At 39.2% G+C, this 18,803-nt stretch overlaps 1 protein-coding gene across 10 annotated transcripts in view; it reads right to left on the bottom strand.

Annotated features, from left to right (window-relative positions):
• RYR2 (ryanodine receptor 2) overlaps positions 1–18,803 on the bottom strand; it is a 690,844-nt gene that overhangs the window by 23,135 nt on the left and 648,906 nt on the right. For 9 of the 10 annotated variants that reach the window (XM_034765046.1, XM_034765042.1, XM_034765040.1 and 6 more), the window contains 4 exons: positions 15,362–15,404; positions 13,533–13,666; positions 4,924–4,984; positions 2,675–2,821 (listed from right to left, as the gene is read on the bottom strand). In XM_034765046.1, the coding sequence (XP_034620937.1) occupies positions 2,675–2,821; positions 4,924–4,984; positions 13,533–13,666; positions 15,362–15,404 (385 nt within the window). Of the gene's footprint in view, positions 1–2,674; positions 2,822–4,923; positions 4,985–13,532; positions 13,667–15,361; positions 15,405–15,496; positions 15,567–18,803 lie in introns of those variants that run through there. The other variant, XM_034765044.1, reaches the window with a different exon arrangement.

Below are 18,803 nucleotides of genomic sequence, written 5' to 3' on the forward strand. Positions count from 1 at the left end.
ATATATATATATGGAGATGTAGATATACCTATCTCCTAGAACTGGAAGGGACCTCGAAAGGTCATCGAGTCCAGCCCCCTGCCTTCACTAGCAGGACCAAGTACTGATTTTTGCCCCAGATCCCTAAGTGGCCCCCCTCACAACCCTGGGTTTAGCAGGCCAATGCTCAAACCATTGAGCTCCCCCCCCCAATTTCCTTGGCTTTTAATAAATATGTGGAACAGTAGAAAATATGAGATCTTTGCTTTTGTTTTTGAAATTTTAAATGAGCAAATTTTTAAATGCATGGAAGACAAAATTTTCTGGAGTCTAGAAGTTAAAACCAGCTTTAGATTTACTGACCAATTAGATTTAAGCATATGCTTTGATCAATCTGTAAATCAATGCCACTATTTGAAAGTGTTACTTCATCTCCATGCACTTCCACTTTGATGCAAAACTACACTTCAGAAGCAAATTGCACAGACCCAACTTCCAAAATTTGTTGCATCTTGGAGTTCATGTGGAAAAGTGACATTTAAAAAGTTTGCTATCTAGCTTAATGATAATTTTATAGTGACACAGTTTCAGTTATACCTGGGGGATCCTAGAAAAAAAACAGTACATTAATATTAGTATAATATCTCCTCTCATAAGTGGCAATAAATCCCCCCAAGTCCTCAATTGCTACAGCATTAAAATATTGCCTTGAGCCAGATGAAAAGTAGTTAGAAGTGAATTACAATTTCCTGCAGCAAATATTCGAAAAGAATGAATATTTTAACAAATAATTTTCATAACTACCTAACTTATGAAGTACTATATCACTTTACATTCCATGTACTTAATTTGTAAAGGCTTCATGTAAAAGCTACAGATCTGCTGAATCATATCTGGACATTTAAAAGGACTTGTGTCTGGAAGGCTAAAATTTGACCAACCTAAAGTGCACATAACTCAGCTTTGCAAGTCTCTCCAAACATGCATGCATCAACTTTGCAAAATTCTACCTGCCCATTGGTCAAGGACAACTATTTTTATTTTTTTTTAGATAGGCAAGTAAAAGATCAGACTTTTTCTGTATCATTAGTTGTCATTGTAATGGGCAAACAAATAGATATTGTTCTTTCCTTGGTAAATATGAGTCATAGTGAATGAAAAAACTTAGCACTGGTTTGTAATTGTCAAGTTGAAACCAGAGCACGGTTTGCTTTTCTAGCATATAAATTATCATTGTTTGCAACCTTTTAAAAAAAGCAATTTTCTAGGCCCTGCAGCTTTTCCAGGTCAGTGTTCTCCAACCTTCTAATTCTGTTGACGAACCTCCCGTCCCAACATCCCAAGAACCCTATTGCTTCACTCTCAAAATATTTAGTTCTGCAGACAGACTTGGTGAGCTCCATAGAGTAGAGTTTGAAAATCCCCTTTTTAGGTAAGAAACCCGATGAATAGCTTGTCAATGTGTGCAAATAAGCAGGACTCTCTCCTGCCCTTAAATATGGGGGTGGTGGGGGGGTGCCTCACTGCATAATTTAGACTATAAGCAGGGCCTGTAAAATTGGTGATATGGACAACATAGCTGAGGGCAGGATTCATCTTCATCTAATAGCTACTCACATCACACTCATTCACACAGATGAAGAGCTTGCTAAAGACTTACATTCCGATTGCACGAATTTGCTTAAAATAAAGCATAGTAGTCCATTTCTACAAATCACTCAACAATAAAATTGGAGCCAGACAGATGTAGTTTAAATTGAAATTTTTGTGATGCAAACTGCAGTCTGCCAGCTGATGAGTTACTAACAGCAAAATCATGGAATGCTGTTTTTTTGTGGTTTACATTGCTGTGGTCCAAATCACATCTAGCCAACTTGAACAGTGTGGTGTTTTGTCAACAACAAAAAACAGTGACTAATTTATCAGAATCTTTAATCCTAATGTGCATTGTAGGTGAAATTAACCCAAGCTCAAAGGGCCGTATGTAAAGAATAAGCCATGCTTAAACTCTGCATTAAGGTACAAAATTTCAGCCCAGCCTCCCAACCTGTTTAATTTAGCTCGGAGCTGGATATATCCATGGCTGGGGAGGAAAAGAAGGCTACTGAGTAAATACATTACCATTCTATGGCTATTAATACAGCTCAGACTGTAGTAGCCATTGGAGTTCTAACACACCCTCTGCACAGGGAGGCATAATGGAAGGATCCATGTAGCAGCAGATCCTCTGGCCCTCTCTCTGCTTCACCCCTAGCTTGGTGGTACACAGGGTGACACTGCAGAGCAAGCTTCCAAATCCTATCCTATCCCTCCTTGTGTAGCAGAACTGCATCAGCTGAGTTGCTAGGAGGGTGTCTGCACCCAGAGGACGGCCTGTATTTGCCCTGAACTAAATGCTTGTGTGGGCCTTTTGCACTGGTTAGACTTTCAACCTTGAAGCATAGGAGTGCTGCTATAACAGAACTAAATTGACAGTAAAACTTGGTTATTTTCTTCAATATATGCCTGAAATATAACTTTGGATATCATGATTATCCTCCAGCCCAGCTTCCTCATCAATACAAGACTAAACTTTGCAATTAAAGAACATTTCTCCTTTCCATCCTTGAGAAAAGTTTCCTCCAGTCAGTTTGAATTCAGGCATGGGATGAACCTTCCTTTAGCAAAAAAGGGAGAGGGAGATGAAGCTTGATACCTGTTTGCCATTGTGGGTTACTGACGACAGAATAGTTCGTAGTGTCTTGAATCCCATTGCAATGTCAAGGAGATGAGCAGCAAAGAAAAAGTTGTTGTAATGGCCGAGGATTGACATAGTCATATACCAGGCTAGGTAAAGAAAAGACTGTTAGGAAAAAAAGAGAGAGAATTGCATTAGGAAAACAGGAAATGAAATCTACAGCCTTTGAGTAATAATCAGTCTTACCTTAGTCACAAAGTAAAAGAGAGAATTATATTAGAGCTCAAACTTGCCTTTCTGTTGGGTATTCAGGTATGGTGGTTTACTACAGCGACGCTTGCTAGAGCTGGTTAGGAGTGTGCCGACAAAATGTTTTTTGTCGAAAATGGCAATTTGTCAAAACTCAAACCTATTCACAGGAAAGAGTAAGTTTTGCCAAATTTTTCAACTTGAAATTTTTTTGAAGAAGTGAATTTCAAAATTCTCCTAACATTTAGTTTCAACATTCTCCAATCAAAAAAAAAAAATTGTTCTTCTGATTCCAAATTACTTTTTGTTCAGAAATGTAAGCAAAATATAGTAAAGAAAATATAGAAAAATTTAAAATGGTTGAAACAGAAATGAAATATTTTGAAATTATCAAAACAAAAAGTTTTGATTGACCTGAACCATTATTTATTTATGGATTTTCAGTTTGCAAAAATTTTGAGATTTTTATTTTTCATCCCAATGTGGGACAGGAAATTTTTTCAGTAACCTGAGAATTGTTATGGGACAGGAAAATCACTTCCCACAAAGCTTTAATGTTTGGATGTTTAAAGAAGGACTAACCTTAGAACAGGCTTGAAAACACGTGGATATTTATAAAATAAGTATAGGTTTGTCAGGGTTTTAATTTTTATTCTGAATGCTGTTGTTGCAGATATTTATGAGGGAATAAGAGCTTGTAACTCCACAACCCAACTATGTATGAGATCATAGCATTTTGCTCTGAAATGGTCAGGATTATAATTTCACTTTAGCATTCAGCAAGAGAAATAGATGGAATCTGAGGGAAGAAATATCTTTCATAGTTGGCAATAGAGGTAAGAAAAAGTATGAGAAATATACAAGAAAATGGACGCGTAGGCGGGCTTACCTTCAATCCAGCATTGGTCATGCCACTGCTTTGGTTTATCTTCAATTTCACATCAAACAAACCATCACATCTGTTTTTTTCACAGTACTGCTCTCCTTCTAAGTGTGGTTTATTACCATAAAATAACACTCCAAACCTTCCAGCCCTCTTCTCTGGGCTCATTTAGTTCTTTCAATTTATGATGGACTTTAGCATCCATATAACCCTCCCTCTAGACTCAAAAGTCTTTCCAGTCCTTAATCAGCACTTCCTCTTGCTTATAATTCTCCCTTCAGGCTCACAGTCCTATGCACCCCTCTTACATCAGTGGTCTCTTGTTCCCTGCAGGTTCCTAAGCCTGGGACCGCAGGAGAAACTGTCACCTGCCCTTTCCCAGTAAGCTCCCACCCCAAACCCAGCAGGCCTGTTTCTGAGTCACCAGTTTCCCATCCTTTGCATTCATTCCCTTCATCTGGGGAGGTGACTAGGCCTGGATGGGGGAGGCTGATCCCTAACCCTCAAAGGTCAAACTCACCCTGTGCCAGGATATAATCTGAAGGTCTGGTATACTGAAAGGTTGGGTATTATTTTAACATGGAAATGAAGAGGAGTAGAGTTAATAAATCATATTCTGTGCCAAATCCTACTTCCAGATATACTAGTGTAAATCCAGAGTAACTCCACTGAAATCAACTATTGCTATCTGTACTTGTTCTAGTAATTCTCAGTGGCTACACATATAAAATGGAAATAGATCTAAGCCTGGCATGAGAAATTGTGATTAAAGTTGATACCCACACTAAAATAATTCAGATTCACTCTTTTCTTATTTTCACAAAATATCACACACAAATTTTTGTAAGTTTCTGTGCACAACAGAGGTACACAAAAACAAATCAGAGAAAGACCCAACTGAACTCTATTCAAGTCAAGGAAGTTTCTGCAGATTTTTACTGTGTAACTGAGAAGGGAGTTTGGCTTCCTGTCCAAGTTCACAGGTCAGGATTAAAGAGCAATATTACCTCCCGTATCAGATTAGTAAATTGTTATCAGTAGCACACAGAAGTAATCAGACCTCATACATTTCAACCAGTTCCTCATGCTTAGAGCTCTGTTTTATTTTACTAAAAATGTAGTTAAATGAACTTACATTATCAGTGAAAACAACTCCTAATTTCCACATCTGATACTTTACGTCAATGGAATTTAGCCTGCAAAAAAAGTAGATGTATATAAAAGCTGAGTGAGAAATCACACAGCATCCATTCTACCATAAGTGCATTATCCTGTAGGTATAATAAGCTACAATTGTCCTGTTTCTCCTAAAGTTGAAAAGAATAGTAGAATTTATATAGAGAACATGCTGTTATTGTGGGATGTTCCTATCTGAAACAGAAGCAGGAAAATGTTTAGATGAACAAATCTCATGTGTCTTTGTCCTACTGAAACCAGGGATGAGGGCTATTGAAAGAAAGGGTTATAAAGATACGAGAAATGAAGCTGGGAAATTGGTGAGGGAGGGAGATGAGAGGGTTTAATCATGGAGGAGAGCAAATTTAGTATGTTTAACAACAGCAGCAGCAACAAAATGAACGTCAACTCTCTATGGATTAGATTGTGCCATTCTGGCATAGCCCTGCACTGGGGGCAGTGTGGAGCTCCATGCCTGCCAGAGAAGCATAACAGAAACTATCTCAGAGAGGCACAATGCCTCTCAGAGTTCCCCAGTACACAGGGGCATCACGCAAACTGTTACACACCACTTTAAGGGCTACAGCATGTAGCTTCTCTATCAGGCCAGCCAGTTCCACTGGTCAGCTCAGCTTCCCAATACTCTCCACTCTCTGGCCCCTTAAGGCAACTGAAGCTATGAGGGAAGGAATTAGGCAACAGTTCCTTCATTGATTTGAGTGCCAGGGTTGTCATTCTGTCCAATCATTAGAAGAGCAAAGAAAATTCTTTACTTCCTTCTTTACCACTACACACCCATTAAAGGCTAAGTCAGAATCTAGTCTATACTTGTATGTTGCATCCCATTCCCCCCACTCATTGTCTGTCTTTGTCTATTTTACTCAAAGTTTAGTCTTAACACTCCATAAAACAGGGACTAGGTCTTCTGTGTTTGTAGAGCTCCCAGCACACCTTGGGTTCTATTGCAATCTAAATAGTAATGATTGTGTTAAAACAGACACACACACGAGAGATTTAAAATTAGGGATATTCATAGATAAAAATGAAATATTCTCTCAGAAATCTACACCTGTTAGTATTTTAGTAAAATTATTTCCAAGGAATTTTCAATTACAATTAGCATTCTATTACCAGTAAAAATTATTGTATACACACTCTGCAGTATTTACTCATTTGCTGTATTGCTACCAGTTGCTGGCCGTCTTCATAAGAATGGCCATACTGGGTCCATCTAGCCCAGTATCCTGCCAGGTGCTTCAGAGGGAATAAACAGCAGAGGTAATCATCAAGTGATCCATCCCCTCTCATGCTGTCCTTCTACCATTCAATCCCTTCAGTGGCCCAGCATCACTTACCCATGACCACTATGCTTCCTCCTTCTCTCTTTCTTTCCCCTGAGATTGATTCTTACTTCTTACTCCAACAATCTCTTCCTCTCAACCCTGATACTTCTTCACCCCAAAAGACCCCAAAACTTAAAGCTACATTTTTCATAATACAAATAAACCATTTTTTGTAAATAGGAGAGACAAGGAACTATCACGAGTCGTCACCATGGCTGCTTGCTTGGACATTAATCCCTGTTACATGTTGAGACACTTTTTGGTTCTTTATCTTTATGGAGTGGAAACTATTTGAGCTGTCTGTGAAGTGTTTAGCAGAAATAGACCCTATTCTGATTGGGGACTTTTTGAACAATTATAATTAGATAATTATATTAAAATATTATCCCCCTTCCCCATGCAATTGTGAGTGAATTAAATGCTCCTTCAAATAAAGAGCAAATAACAATGATTAGTGTTAGGTATAGTGTAGACAGGTGTAGTGCCCTTGTCATCTCAGATTGTGCAGTGGTTCTCTGATGGCTGCTTATGAGAGTTTACCTAAGGCCACTAACATAATGTAATCTATTCGGGGCTTAAACTCAGGCCTCCCAAGGTTAGAGTAGGTTTTGTTAGATTCTCAATTTCATGGACAGAACAATTCATCAAAAATAAAAAAATCTCTCTGCTTTGTTTAAATGTTTACCATTCAGAGAAGATTTTGCCATCAAATCAGTTGAACTTCCATTAGAAGTATTATTATTTATATAGCACCATAAGTCTACAAGGAGATTTACAGGTCAATAAAAAGGCAGAAGACAGTTCTATCTTACGTGCACTGGTATAAATCAGTAGTTATTCCACAGAAGTCAATGAAGTAACAAGGATATGAAACCTGTGTTAAGTGTGATCAGAATTAGGACAACAGTCTCTGTCCAAAGGAACTTACAATGTATTTTAATTGTGATTACATTGATTTTACTTATAAAAATGCCAGTTACTTAACACAGAGGAATTGTAAAGTTGGTGGTTGTCTGGATTAGTGGAAAATTTGTCCTTTGCACTCATTCTCACACTACTATTATAATACATACTTTTCACTATATAAATTTCACTCTACCACAGAAATGGTTTAGATGATACAGTAAATCATATACTGTATTAACTCTCATTTAGTATCTTGCCACACGCAAACACCCATTGATTTCCATAGGACAGCTCACTGTGAGAAGTGGCACCATTGGGTTTTTAATAAACAATCTCTGCTGACAGAAATAGAAATAGTTTTAACACAGAGAAAAGCATGGCCTAGTAGGCCACACATAGGGACTAAGAGTATTTGAGTCCTAACTCCAGTTTTACTACTGATTTGGTGTGTGGTCTTAAGCAAGTTCATTGACCTCTCTGTGATTCAGTTTCCCCATTTGCATACTACATATCCAGTTCACAGTACTCAAAATCATGTGAAAATTAATGTTTTTAAGCAAAATACAAATGTTATTAATTTTTTTTAAAGACTGTGTTATTACTTATCTTCATACCCATAGCAATTTGTTTTCCATATCGTCTCTTTACCCTATCTTTCAAGTTTGCACATTACTTGATACAGTTGACAAAATTAATAGAATGTTATAATATAAAATTTACACAGGGCATGCTATTGCAGATGCAAATCAAAAGGGAAAACTTGTATGGTTATTAGTGCCCCTTGGAATATTATTGGCTAAGTTCACATTGTGTTCAATAGCCTTCTTGGCTAGAAAAGTTTTGTATAATGTAACTTTTTCTCCCCAGGACAAGCAAATTATGGTGTCTTTGTATCTGACCACCTCCAAACTGCTTAATGAGATCTCAAGTGTCTGTCATACTTGAATGCACATTTGTTGTCTGAAACATTCAAAAAGAATAAGCAATTGTTGCACTCCTATGGGTACGAGAGCATCCTTGAACAGTACTTCTGACACAGGCCTAGAAGCAGACAGCTTTAGACGACTCTACCTGGAGGGAAAAAATAGATTCCTCTGTGGACTAGTTATTTTGGGTCTTGAGTCCTCCAATTCAGATGACTGCCTGAGAGTACTCTGCGCCTTATTACAGTGAGGCAACAATGGAAGGGTATTAGTCTAGATTCTGCTGCCATTTACTCAGAATGGTGAAATTCTGAGCAACTCCATTAAATCTGTGCCATTGTTTTGAACATATCCTTCAAAACTACAAGACTTGACCCCTGCAGAGGAGAAGAGCTGGACCCTATCCTTGACTGATCAAAATAACATATTGCAGTTTGTCTGTTGGGATGTGATCTGTTCTCCTTTCACAGTTGAAATATAAAATCTAAGAGCCAATATTATGGTTCAAAGCTGTTCAACTGATATACAGCCTGGTCTCTTGTAGTTTCCAGACCATAAACTGCAAGGTGACACTCCAACCCTAAACTGGATGAAGAAATAGGAACAGTAGAACCAAAAGGTACCACCACCATCTGAGGACAATGTATTTACAAATAACTCTCTTCACTGAGTGAAGATGCTACAATAATATACCATGTAGGTATACCTGTAGGAGCTGCATTCTTAGCTTCACAAAAGGGGTGACAATGATACAGGAAGGCCATCAGAACACATACTGTTATTTAAGATCTGACTATTCCTACTAGTTGACCTATTGACTTAAGAATGGCTTTTCTTAAGCTCTCAAGTTATCTTGCTGAAGAAAAGCAGAATTCACTTTAGAGTCTATAATTGCTCCCAGAAAAGTTAACACTTATGTTGTTTATCCGGATATCTAATTTCCTGAATAGAAACCAAGTATGTGAAGGACATGGATTATTCTTTGAGGCAAACAAGCTCTGATGATACAGATGTCAAAATAAGGGCGTACCAGGAGCTCACTATGATAAACTGTTTTCAATTCCAGACACTTTGGGTTGGATTTTAACCTTACAATCCAGCTCAATTAAGGAGCAGCATGTAGTTGAGCAGAAGCAGGGAACAAACCAGACTGACATTCAAATGCCTAATCATTCCCTGTTTTTCTCTTGCTTGGGGCAGGAGGTGGCATGGGGTGGAGTAAGCTGTGCCATTCCACTTTCCACTCTGCATCAGTTCAGCTGTACATAGCCCCGCCCACTCCCTGTCAAACTGCAGGAGTGGAAGTAGCAGCCTAATGGCAAGGTGGGTAGCCTGAACAAGGGAGTAAGCAGCTCCTTATATCCCCCTTACTTTTCTGCATGGGCATGCACCCACAGAGGGCATGCACCTCACTCCTGAGGCCAAGGTAAAACCTGAGGCTCTGCAGATAAGGAACACTTAACTAAAAGGGGCTGTTGCCCAGTTAGAACATAGGATACCTACTGTGTGAACCCTAAAGGTTGGGAGCACTGAACCAGTCCTAAAGGAGGGGATTATGCAGACCCTAGAAGCACCATTCAGAACTGGATGCTTCTGATAACTTAGTGAGTACACCTCTCAAAATGCCCCTCCGTTTAGTCCCAAAGTTACCTACATTTCAGAAAAATTTGGTGTCCTCTCACTTTTCACGTTGACATTTTTTTTTTACATCAGAAGTAAAGAATCAAGAAAAAGAGGTTACAAAAGCATTATTTACATTACATGAATGAATCCTACAGCATTTTAGATTACTGAGTGAATAATTTGGTTTCCCTCATTTTGGGTCTTTTTTACAAACTGCACCCCACATTTGGGCCTTGGCAGGTCAAGAGGCATTCTCTTTAATCCTGGAGGATCTGGTATTTTAAGACGACCGAGTTTTGGAGGATAAGGAAAGTAATGGCAGTAAAAACTTCAATTGCTTCAAGTCTTGTGTCCCTCTACTCTTCCTGCCTAGGATGTATCATTGGATTAACAGATACTAGAGACTTTTCATGAGTAGAAGAGAACTCAGTCACTTTCTTGAGGTGTATGGGAGACAGACAAAGTGGAGACCAAGTAAGATCTTTCTGTCCGCTACTGACTTGGAAAGTCATTAGAGTTTTTTGGGTTCTGGATTAGGGTGGTTACTCTTTTTGGTTTGTATTAGGGGTGACCTATTTGTGCTTAATGGTTGTATGTATATTTGAGAACACATTTGGTTGCTCACAGTCTTTTCATTCCTGTATTGCTACACTTTTGATGTGGTAACAATTAAAACACCTTACATTTTATAAAACAGATTAAGAGCTAAGTCTTCTCTACAACTTTGTTTTTCTAAGAATCATTGTCACCACATTATCTAATAATTTCCTTAGTTAGAGAGTGAAATGGCATTATGAAATGATGGAAAAAATAGTTCTAAAATCCCCTCAAATGCAGAAAAGTAGAAACTAGGACCGGTTGTGATGTTAATTTTTAAAAATTTCAGAATGCTTAGATTGGTGGCTAGTATGCAAATACCACATGAACAATTAACTGCTTCAAAATAGTTGCAGGATTTCTAAGACACAATGTATAACTGAACAAATGCACAAATCTACAACTCCATTAAGAAAACAGTTAAGTTGGCGCTTTCACCTTAGTTTCAAGAGAACATTTGCCTAAACACTATGGAACACAAAAACACTATGGCACCAAGAGAGCCAAGTCTGCAATTGTGGGGATGTCACAGGTCATAGTACTGATGAACTGGCAGAGTAGTGCCCTAGCAGTTGTACAGAACCTGCCTGCACTATGTTTGGCAACCGCCTGCGCTATTAGTCCACCACCTTCAAAGCACCAATATAGTCACAGTTTCTTTAAAGGTCCACTTCATTCAGCTACTACAAGCAAAAGGTTTTTCTTTTCCAAATACTACATTTGTTTTCCTTCTCAGGAAGTCTACTGATGCTGTAATGTTAACTGGAATTAGAACTCTGAACTTTTCTGCCTGAATCATCTTAATGTGCATTTATAAAAACTGTTCAAAGCACCTACAGGGAAGCACCAATTGCAGATTTATAAAAACAAGTTAGATTGGGGTGCCGGATCCTTCATAAAAGTGGAGGGCCCATGAGGCCCCACCGCTTCTGTGGCCCCACCTATACCCCATGGCTCTACCTGCCGATCAGTCCAGAAGCCGGGTAAGGTAAGAGCCACCGAGGGGGCCCGGGCTACTGTGGGGAGCCCCGGACCCTCCACACGACCTGGGCAGGGAGCCCAAGAGCAGCCCCCAGCCCATGTTCCCACCCACTCAGGGCAGGTGGAGGGTCTGGGACTCCCCACACTGTCCCAGGCCCCCTGGGCTGCTCTTACCTTGGCCTGGCTGCTGCTCTGAGGCCCCACCCTCTGGCCAGGCCAGAAGCTGGAGCCTGGCCGGGGTAACGGCTACCTGGGTCACTGTGGGGAGCCCAGACCCTTCACCTGCCTTGGCTGGGGGGCCCGAGAGCAGCTCCCAGGCCATTTCTCCACCACCCAGGGCACTTACCTTACTGCCTGCCTGGGGGGCAAGGCCACAGGTGAAAGAGGAGGGGAAGGGGGCCAGGGCCTGTTCCACCTCTGCCCCCACCTTCCGGCACCACTGGGTTAGACAAACACCTGCCAGAGATGGTCTAGATAATATTAGTCCTGCCTCACTGGAAAGGGACTGGACTAGATGACTTATCGAAGTCCCTTCCAATCTTATATTTCTCTGATTATATAAGCGGTAACAAGATACAGCAAGATACAGCCCCAAATCCACATTGATAGCCTTTGTTCTGCTACGGCCATGAACAGTCTAGGTGTTTCCTAAAGGGTTTTGTTCTCTGAAGGCAGAACAGCAATCCTCAACATACATCCAGAGAATGGAATCTCTGGTCCTTATTGATAATATGAGGTTCAGGAAAAAATGCAGGTAAGTGTACAGTCTGATTTATGTGGAAGTCAGAGTCTACTCTGGGGATGAACTTAGGTTATAGTCACAATGATGGAATACAGTTGTGGGTCAGCCATAAGGGCCACCAGCTCACCTTACCCGTCTCGCCAATGTGATGGCTACTAAGAAGGTGACTTTGATAGACAAATGGTAAAGTGAGCATGTTACTAGTGGTATCATTAAACAACTACAACCTATATTTGATGGCAACCCCATCCTGAAAGAAATTTTTCCTAACCCCTCCCACCCTCCCCCCATTTCTGGCCTTCAAACAAGCCCCCACCCTCTCCAAGTTCATCATCAGAAGCAAGATCCCCACAGACCAGGACAACAATCTGTAACCTCACTAACCCCTCTTTGTCCTATGACTGCAGAGGTGTTAACAGGCCTCTCTACCTTGAATGGTCCCTTACAATATGCGCTAACTATTTCTGCTAAACAATCTGTTCCACCTTGCATTTTGCTGATATGCTGGGAGTTCCTTTCCCAGACCTGAAGAAGAGCTCTGTGTGGCTCAAAAACTTGTCTCTCTCATCAACAGAAGCTGAGAAATAAAAGTCGAGAAAAAAATAAAATAAAATAAAAGATCCAATAAAAGATATTACCTTACCCACCTTGTCTCTTTAATATCCTGGGACTGACGCAGCTACAACTACACTGCATAAAGCCAATTAAGCAAAGTTTCCAAGACTACACATCTAATTTTCTAGATTATACAGCATTCATGGCATTGTCTATTAACAACATGTCATTTCTTTTCACTTGTTTTTAAAATTGGAATGTATGATATACCACACTGTCCATTTTTTCTGCTGATTCGTATTGCATGAACCATCAAATGAAGATAATAAAATTTCCAGCACTGCTATCATTAGGCCTTATTAAAACAATGGCCATATTATGCATTCAAACACTAATATAACAAAATAAATCCACAGCCATAAAATAATTTGCTGTTCTATGACTTCTCTGTCTACTGTACCTCTCTAACTTCTGTTTGTCCAGGACATTCACTAAATCATAAAATCAAGAACATTTATCATGTACAGAATAAGCACAAAAGTCTGCGCCTTGCTGTTTCCTCACGGGGCTGCTCCACCCCTGCTCCGCCTGAGGCCTCGCCCCCAAGGGCCCTGCCCTCACTCCGCCCCCCAGATCCGACTCCCGCTCTGTCCCCACCCTTCAAGGCCCCCACTAACCTGCCGTTCTCCCCGAGCTGCCAAACAGCTGATTGGGGGTGCCGCTAAACAGCTGTAGCTGGTGGACGCTGAGCACCTGCTATTTTTTCCCCTGGGTGTTCCAGCCCTATAGCACCCATGGAATCAGCACCTCTGAAGCACGGCCACAACATTCAAACCTAGATAACAAATGTCAAATGCTTGATTTTCATTTATACACAAAACCAGAAGGAAGTACTTACACCGCAGATAAGGAGCTATCTTTCTTCGGCTTCTTTTTTTCTCGGGCATCGCTAAAATCCAGAGCAGCCTTGTCCATTCCTAGTAACTCACTGATTCGGTCCCGGCCATAGAACTCCCCGTATTTATCCATTACCTAAAGATTAGAGGAATGTTTAACACAATCAGTTGGGTGGGAGAATGGTCATGTTTTCATTACTCTGATTATTCTTTTACATCTGATTAAATAAGATATAATTGTTTCCATCTTAAAATAAGTTACTCGAAATATGCTTAATATATCTGGTTAAAAAAAACCTCGTTAACAGGACTAACAGTTGAAAGTGAGTTTCAGTGAATTCCAGCTAATACCCAAAGATATTATATCTATGCTTACATATATTCTGCCCCTTTCACAAAATATCTGCAAACATTAAAATAGCTGGACATGAACAATTACAGGATGTAACCAGTCCCCTATCACTTCCGAATACTTCATTACTCACTCTTATCCCACAAGATTTACTTATTTTTAACCTTTGTAAAATATACCCACAGGAAAACATTAGAGATTACACGCACATAACTGAATAAGAAATAGTGTATAGTTGCCTAAGAAATTGTATAGTCGCTTAATATTTTGTGGTTTAGATCTCGGTGGATATTTTTTGTACATTTTGAGACTTTTTTTTTTTTGGTATATGCATAAAAACAGCTCTGCATTATGGTGACTTAGGCAGTACCCTGGGGAGCAGAAAAAGTGTGTAAAACAAAGAACCCTTCCTTAAAATACTGCATTTTGCCTTTAAGACACTCACATCTGTTCAGAGTATTTCTCTACCCCAGCATACTAAAGCAGGCATTCTACAGTCTGATTGAAAACATAATCCTTTCTTTTTCCCCTCAGCTTTCCATTGGCTACTTTTTAATAAATTTTCATTTATGAGCTCCTGATTAGCCTTCCTAGACAACTTTAGTGCAGACTTTCGCTATCTATCTATCTCCCAACAACCCCTTCAAATATACAAATGGCATCTTCCTCAGCAAGGCTAACAAAACATAATTTTTTAGCCAAGGTAATAATTATTACAAGCCAAAAAAGTGAGAAATATTTTAAAAGTCAATTTCTGATAAATTTTCAATAAAAAACATTACTCCTGTGAAATCAGTGGAGTCACACTGGTATGAAGCCTGTGTGACAGACAGAAAACTGACCCAACAACTTTAAAACTCCTTTTTTGATCTTTATCAAACTCCTTAGAAAGATTTTTTTCCTGTGATGATATTGAGATCTATAAAATTGTCAGGAAGATCAGGTTTTATTCGTGGAAACTGGAGAAGTGGTTGACAGTAATATTTATAAGAAACTAGCATCAATGTTCATATTTAAGCAGCACAACTCCTTAATGTTATCTATCTGTTGATGGATAATCTTCTATAAATAAGTAGACACATACAAAAACATATGGTTGCGTGTATGTAATATACACACACACAAAATTTCACATGCATCTTACATTTCTGATTTTTATTTAAAAAGGCAAATAGACTTATAAACTTATAGACCTTAAGGTCATAAGGGACCATCATGAGCTCTAAATTATGTGGAACAAATTTTCAAAATTAATTGCCCAACTTGTATGCAAAAAATGTGTAACTACATGCACAAAGTGGGTGAGGAATTTAAAATAGTGTAGAATGGTAGACACGATAATCTACAGTATATAAGCATATATATATTTTAGAGAAATGTACCATCTTCTATTACACCAAAAATCAGCACAAAATTCCAATAAACTTAGAAAAAACTGAAAAATAATCAAGCCTATTGAAAAACAATATAAAGCATTACCTTTCTTTTAACAAACTTATCCCAATAGTTGTTAGGAAATGATCTGAAAAATATAGATGAGAAAAGATACTTTGAGGATTATTGTTGTACCGAGTAAGTATAAAAAAAATAACAAGAACGAGAAAATGCACATACATTGGTCTGGTCTTGCAATCCATAGACAGACAATTCCTGTTGAAGGCAGTGAAGTTCTCCTATGTATGGGCTCCAGAAACATTGTTGGAAAGTGATGTAGAATTCCTATATCTGCAGGGTTAACTAAATCAAATACAGAGCGTACCTAGCTGGAAATTAAAATGTTGCCATAAAAATGATGGTGGTATTCGCCCTGTCTAATGTGCAGTTTATAAGGCTTGATCTTTCTCCGTCAACATCCACATTAAGCCATTAGAGAACACTGTGATATGCTATGGGCTCACTTATCATCATTATTATTTTTATCTATTATTTGAACTACCATAGCACCCCAGACACTGTACAAACATTGAATAAAAAGACAGCTTTGCAGATGTTTACGGGGGCAGGAGGAGCTTCTCCTAAGCATGAGGGGCAGCATGGGAGAAAGGACAAAGGTGCTTGTTTCAAAATTTAACAAGTGGGAATTAGAGGCATGATTAGAGTGGGAACTGACATTTCAGTATTGAATGACAGATAACAGGAATGTAAGGGATTGATGGTAAAGAGTCTTAAAAGTGAGGACCAAGAGCTTCTCTTTGACGTGATAGAGAAGGGGGAGAGCCAGTAGAGGGATTCAAAGAGAAGGGTGACATGGCCAATGCAATAGCACAAGAGAATGATCCTTGCCAAATCATTCTGAATGGATATAAACGGGGAAGGATTACATTTGCCAAGTCCAGAGAAAAGGCTGTTGCAATTACTGAGATGTGAGATGAGAGCTTGGACAAGAGTTTCAGTTCTGTAAATGGATAAGAAAAGCCATATCTTTCATATGTTGTGCAGAAAGAATCAATAAGATGTAGACATCCTGGATGTGAGGACCTACAGAGAGGTCCAAATCAAAGATTAAGCCCGGGTTATGGGCTGGGGTGACAGGCAAGATGACAGGTGGTGTTGTCCATGGCTAGACATCCACTAAGATATCTTGAAAGAAACCGGTGCAGAGAGAGCAGTGGAGGAGGGGAGGGTCTGAGGAGACACAGGTAGCAAAAAGGTGGCTGGGATTGTGGACATGTAATTCAATTAATTTGGAGAAGTAGAGTTGTTTAGCTAGGAAGATGGCAGCACTGAGAGGAAGGAATGAATTTGTAATGGAGGAAGTAAGTATGGTCACAAGATTTCTGGTAGTGATGCTCTGTGGGAACAGGAGTGAAAGACATCCTTCATATGTAAATGAAACACAGCTATACTAAATGCATCTGCCTCATCTGGAACAGAAATTTTTGTAACCACAAATGTCATGGATCACTTCTAATTCGGGATACAAGTCAGAAGAGGAATGCACTCTGTAAATCTAGCAGAAATCATAACTGTCCCCTCGATGTAGGGCCTCAGCACATCACCTTGTCAACCAGTGGGCAATCTTTGATTAATATTCAATTCAGTTCTATGTCTATCTATGTATACATGCATTTAGAGGGTCAACCACTGTAGTATCTAGGTGACAAATACAAGAATTTAAGCTTCAGCATTTACTGTGCAGGACTGCATGCTCACCTAACCTGCTGATGTTGTATGCCATGTGATGTCTTTTCTTTTGGGTGGAACTCTATTGGGAGTGGAGAGTACTTTGGTTCATGACAGAGTTAGGTTAAGTGATGAGACTGCACTGCTCTGAAGGAGGAAAGGTCAACCTGATGTAGGAAGTTCCACAGTTAGACTTTTTCTCTGAAAATGAGTTGTCTCTAGATCATATTAGCCTTGTTTTGGATATCAGTGTACCTGTTGATCACAATGTTTGTTGAATGGGAGAGGGAGAGGTGATCCATTAGGCAGTTGATCTCTCCCCCACAAGAGACTTTAAAGATGAGAACTAAGAAAAGCAACTACAAGAAAATAAAACAATATATAACAAATGGGAAAAAGGGTAAATTGATAGCAATGAATATAAATTAGAAGCTAGCAATTGTAGAAAATTGATAAGGGAAGGAAAAAGACACAAAGAGAAATCAATTGACTATCAGATGCTGGGAATAGGTGATGGGGGATGGATCACTTGATGTTTACCTGTTCTGTTCATTTCCTCTGGGGCACCTGGCATTGGTCACTGTTGGAAGACACTGGGCTAGATGATACTGGGCTAGATGGACCTTTGGTCTGACCCGGTATGGCTGTTCTTATGTTCAGAGCAAGAACAATAAGAAGTTTAAGTATATTAAGAACAAAAATGAGCCTAACAATGATATTGATCCATTGCTCTATGGAAATGATTGAATTGTCAATAATATTATTTAAAAAGTCAGAAGTATTGAATACATATTTCTGATTTGTGTTTGGGAAAAAACCAGATTATGTATTCAGACCATAAAAAGATGATGACATACTTTCCATTCCATTGGAAACACAGGAGGATATTAAACAGCAACTACTAATGTTAGATGTTTTTAAGTCAACAGAACCAGATAGCTTGCATCCAATAGCTTTAGAAGAACTGGCGGAAGAGCTCTCTGGACTGCTAATGTTTATTTTCAATTAGTCTTTGTACACTGAGGAAGTTCCAAAGGATTGTAGGAAAGCTAATGTTGTGCCAATATTTAAAAAGGGTAAGCAGGTAATTATAGGCCTGTCAATCTGACATCAATTCCAGGCAAGATAATAGAACGGCTGATATGGGACTCGATTAGTAAAGGATTAAAGGAGGGTTATAGAATCAATGCCAGTCCAACATGGGTCTGGTTCTTGACCCTGTGCTATTTAACATTTTTATCAGTGACCTGGAAGAAAACATAAAATTAGCACTGATAAAGTCTGAAAATGACACAAGGATTGGGGAAGTCATAAATAATGAAGAATACAGGTCCCTAACACAGAGAATCTGGATTGTCAAGTAAGCTGAGTGCAAATAAACAATATGCATTTCAATATGGTCAAAGGTAAAGTCATACCTCTAGGAACAAAGCCTGCAAGCTATACTTACAGGATAGGGACTCTAACTTGGGAAGCAGCGACTGTGAAAAAGACTTCAAGCTTATGGTGGATAATCAGCTTAACCTGAGCTACTAGAGTGATTATATGGCCAAAAGGGCTAATATAACTCTTGGGTGTGTAAACTGGGGATATTAATTAGGAATAGAAAGATAATATTACTTCTGCATTTGGCACTGATGTGACTGCAACTGGAACACGGTCCAATTTTGGTGTTCAAGAAGGAAGCTGAAAAATTAGGGGGGGTTCAGTGAAAAGCCACATAAATTATTAAAGGTCTGGAAAACATTGCCTTATAGTGAAGGACCATAAGAAATCAATCTATTTAGTTTATCAAGGA

The sequence above is a fragment of the Trachemys scripta genome, chromosome 3 (assembly GCF_013100865.1).
Source record: "Trachemys scripta elegans isolate TJP31775 chromosome 3, CAS_Tse_1.0, whole genome shotgun sequence".
Lineage (NCBI taxonomy): Eukaryota > Metazoa > Chordata > Testudines > Emydidae > Trachemys > Trachemys scripta.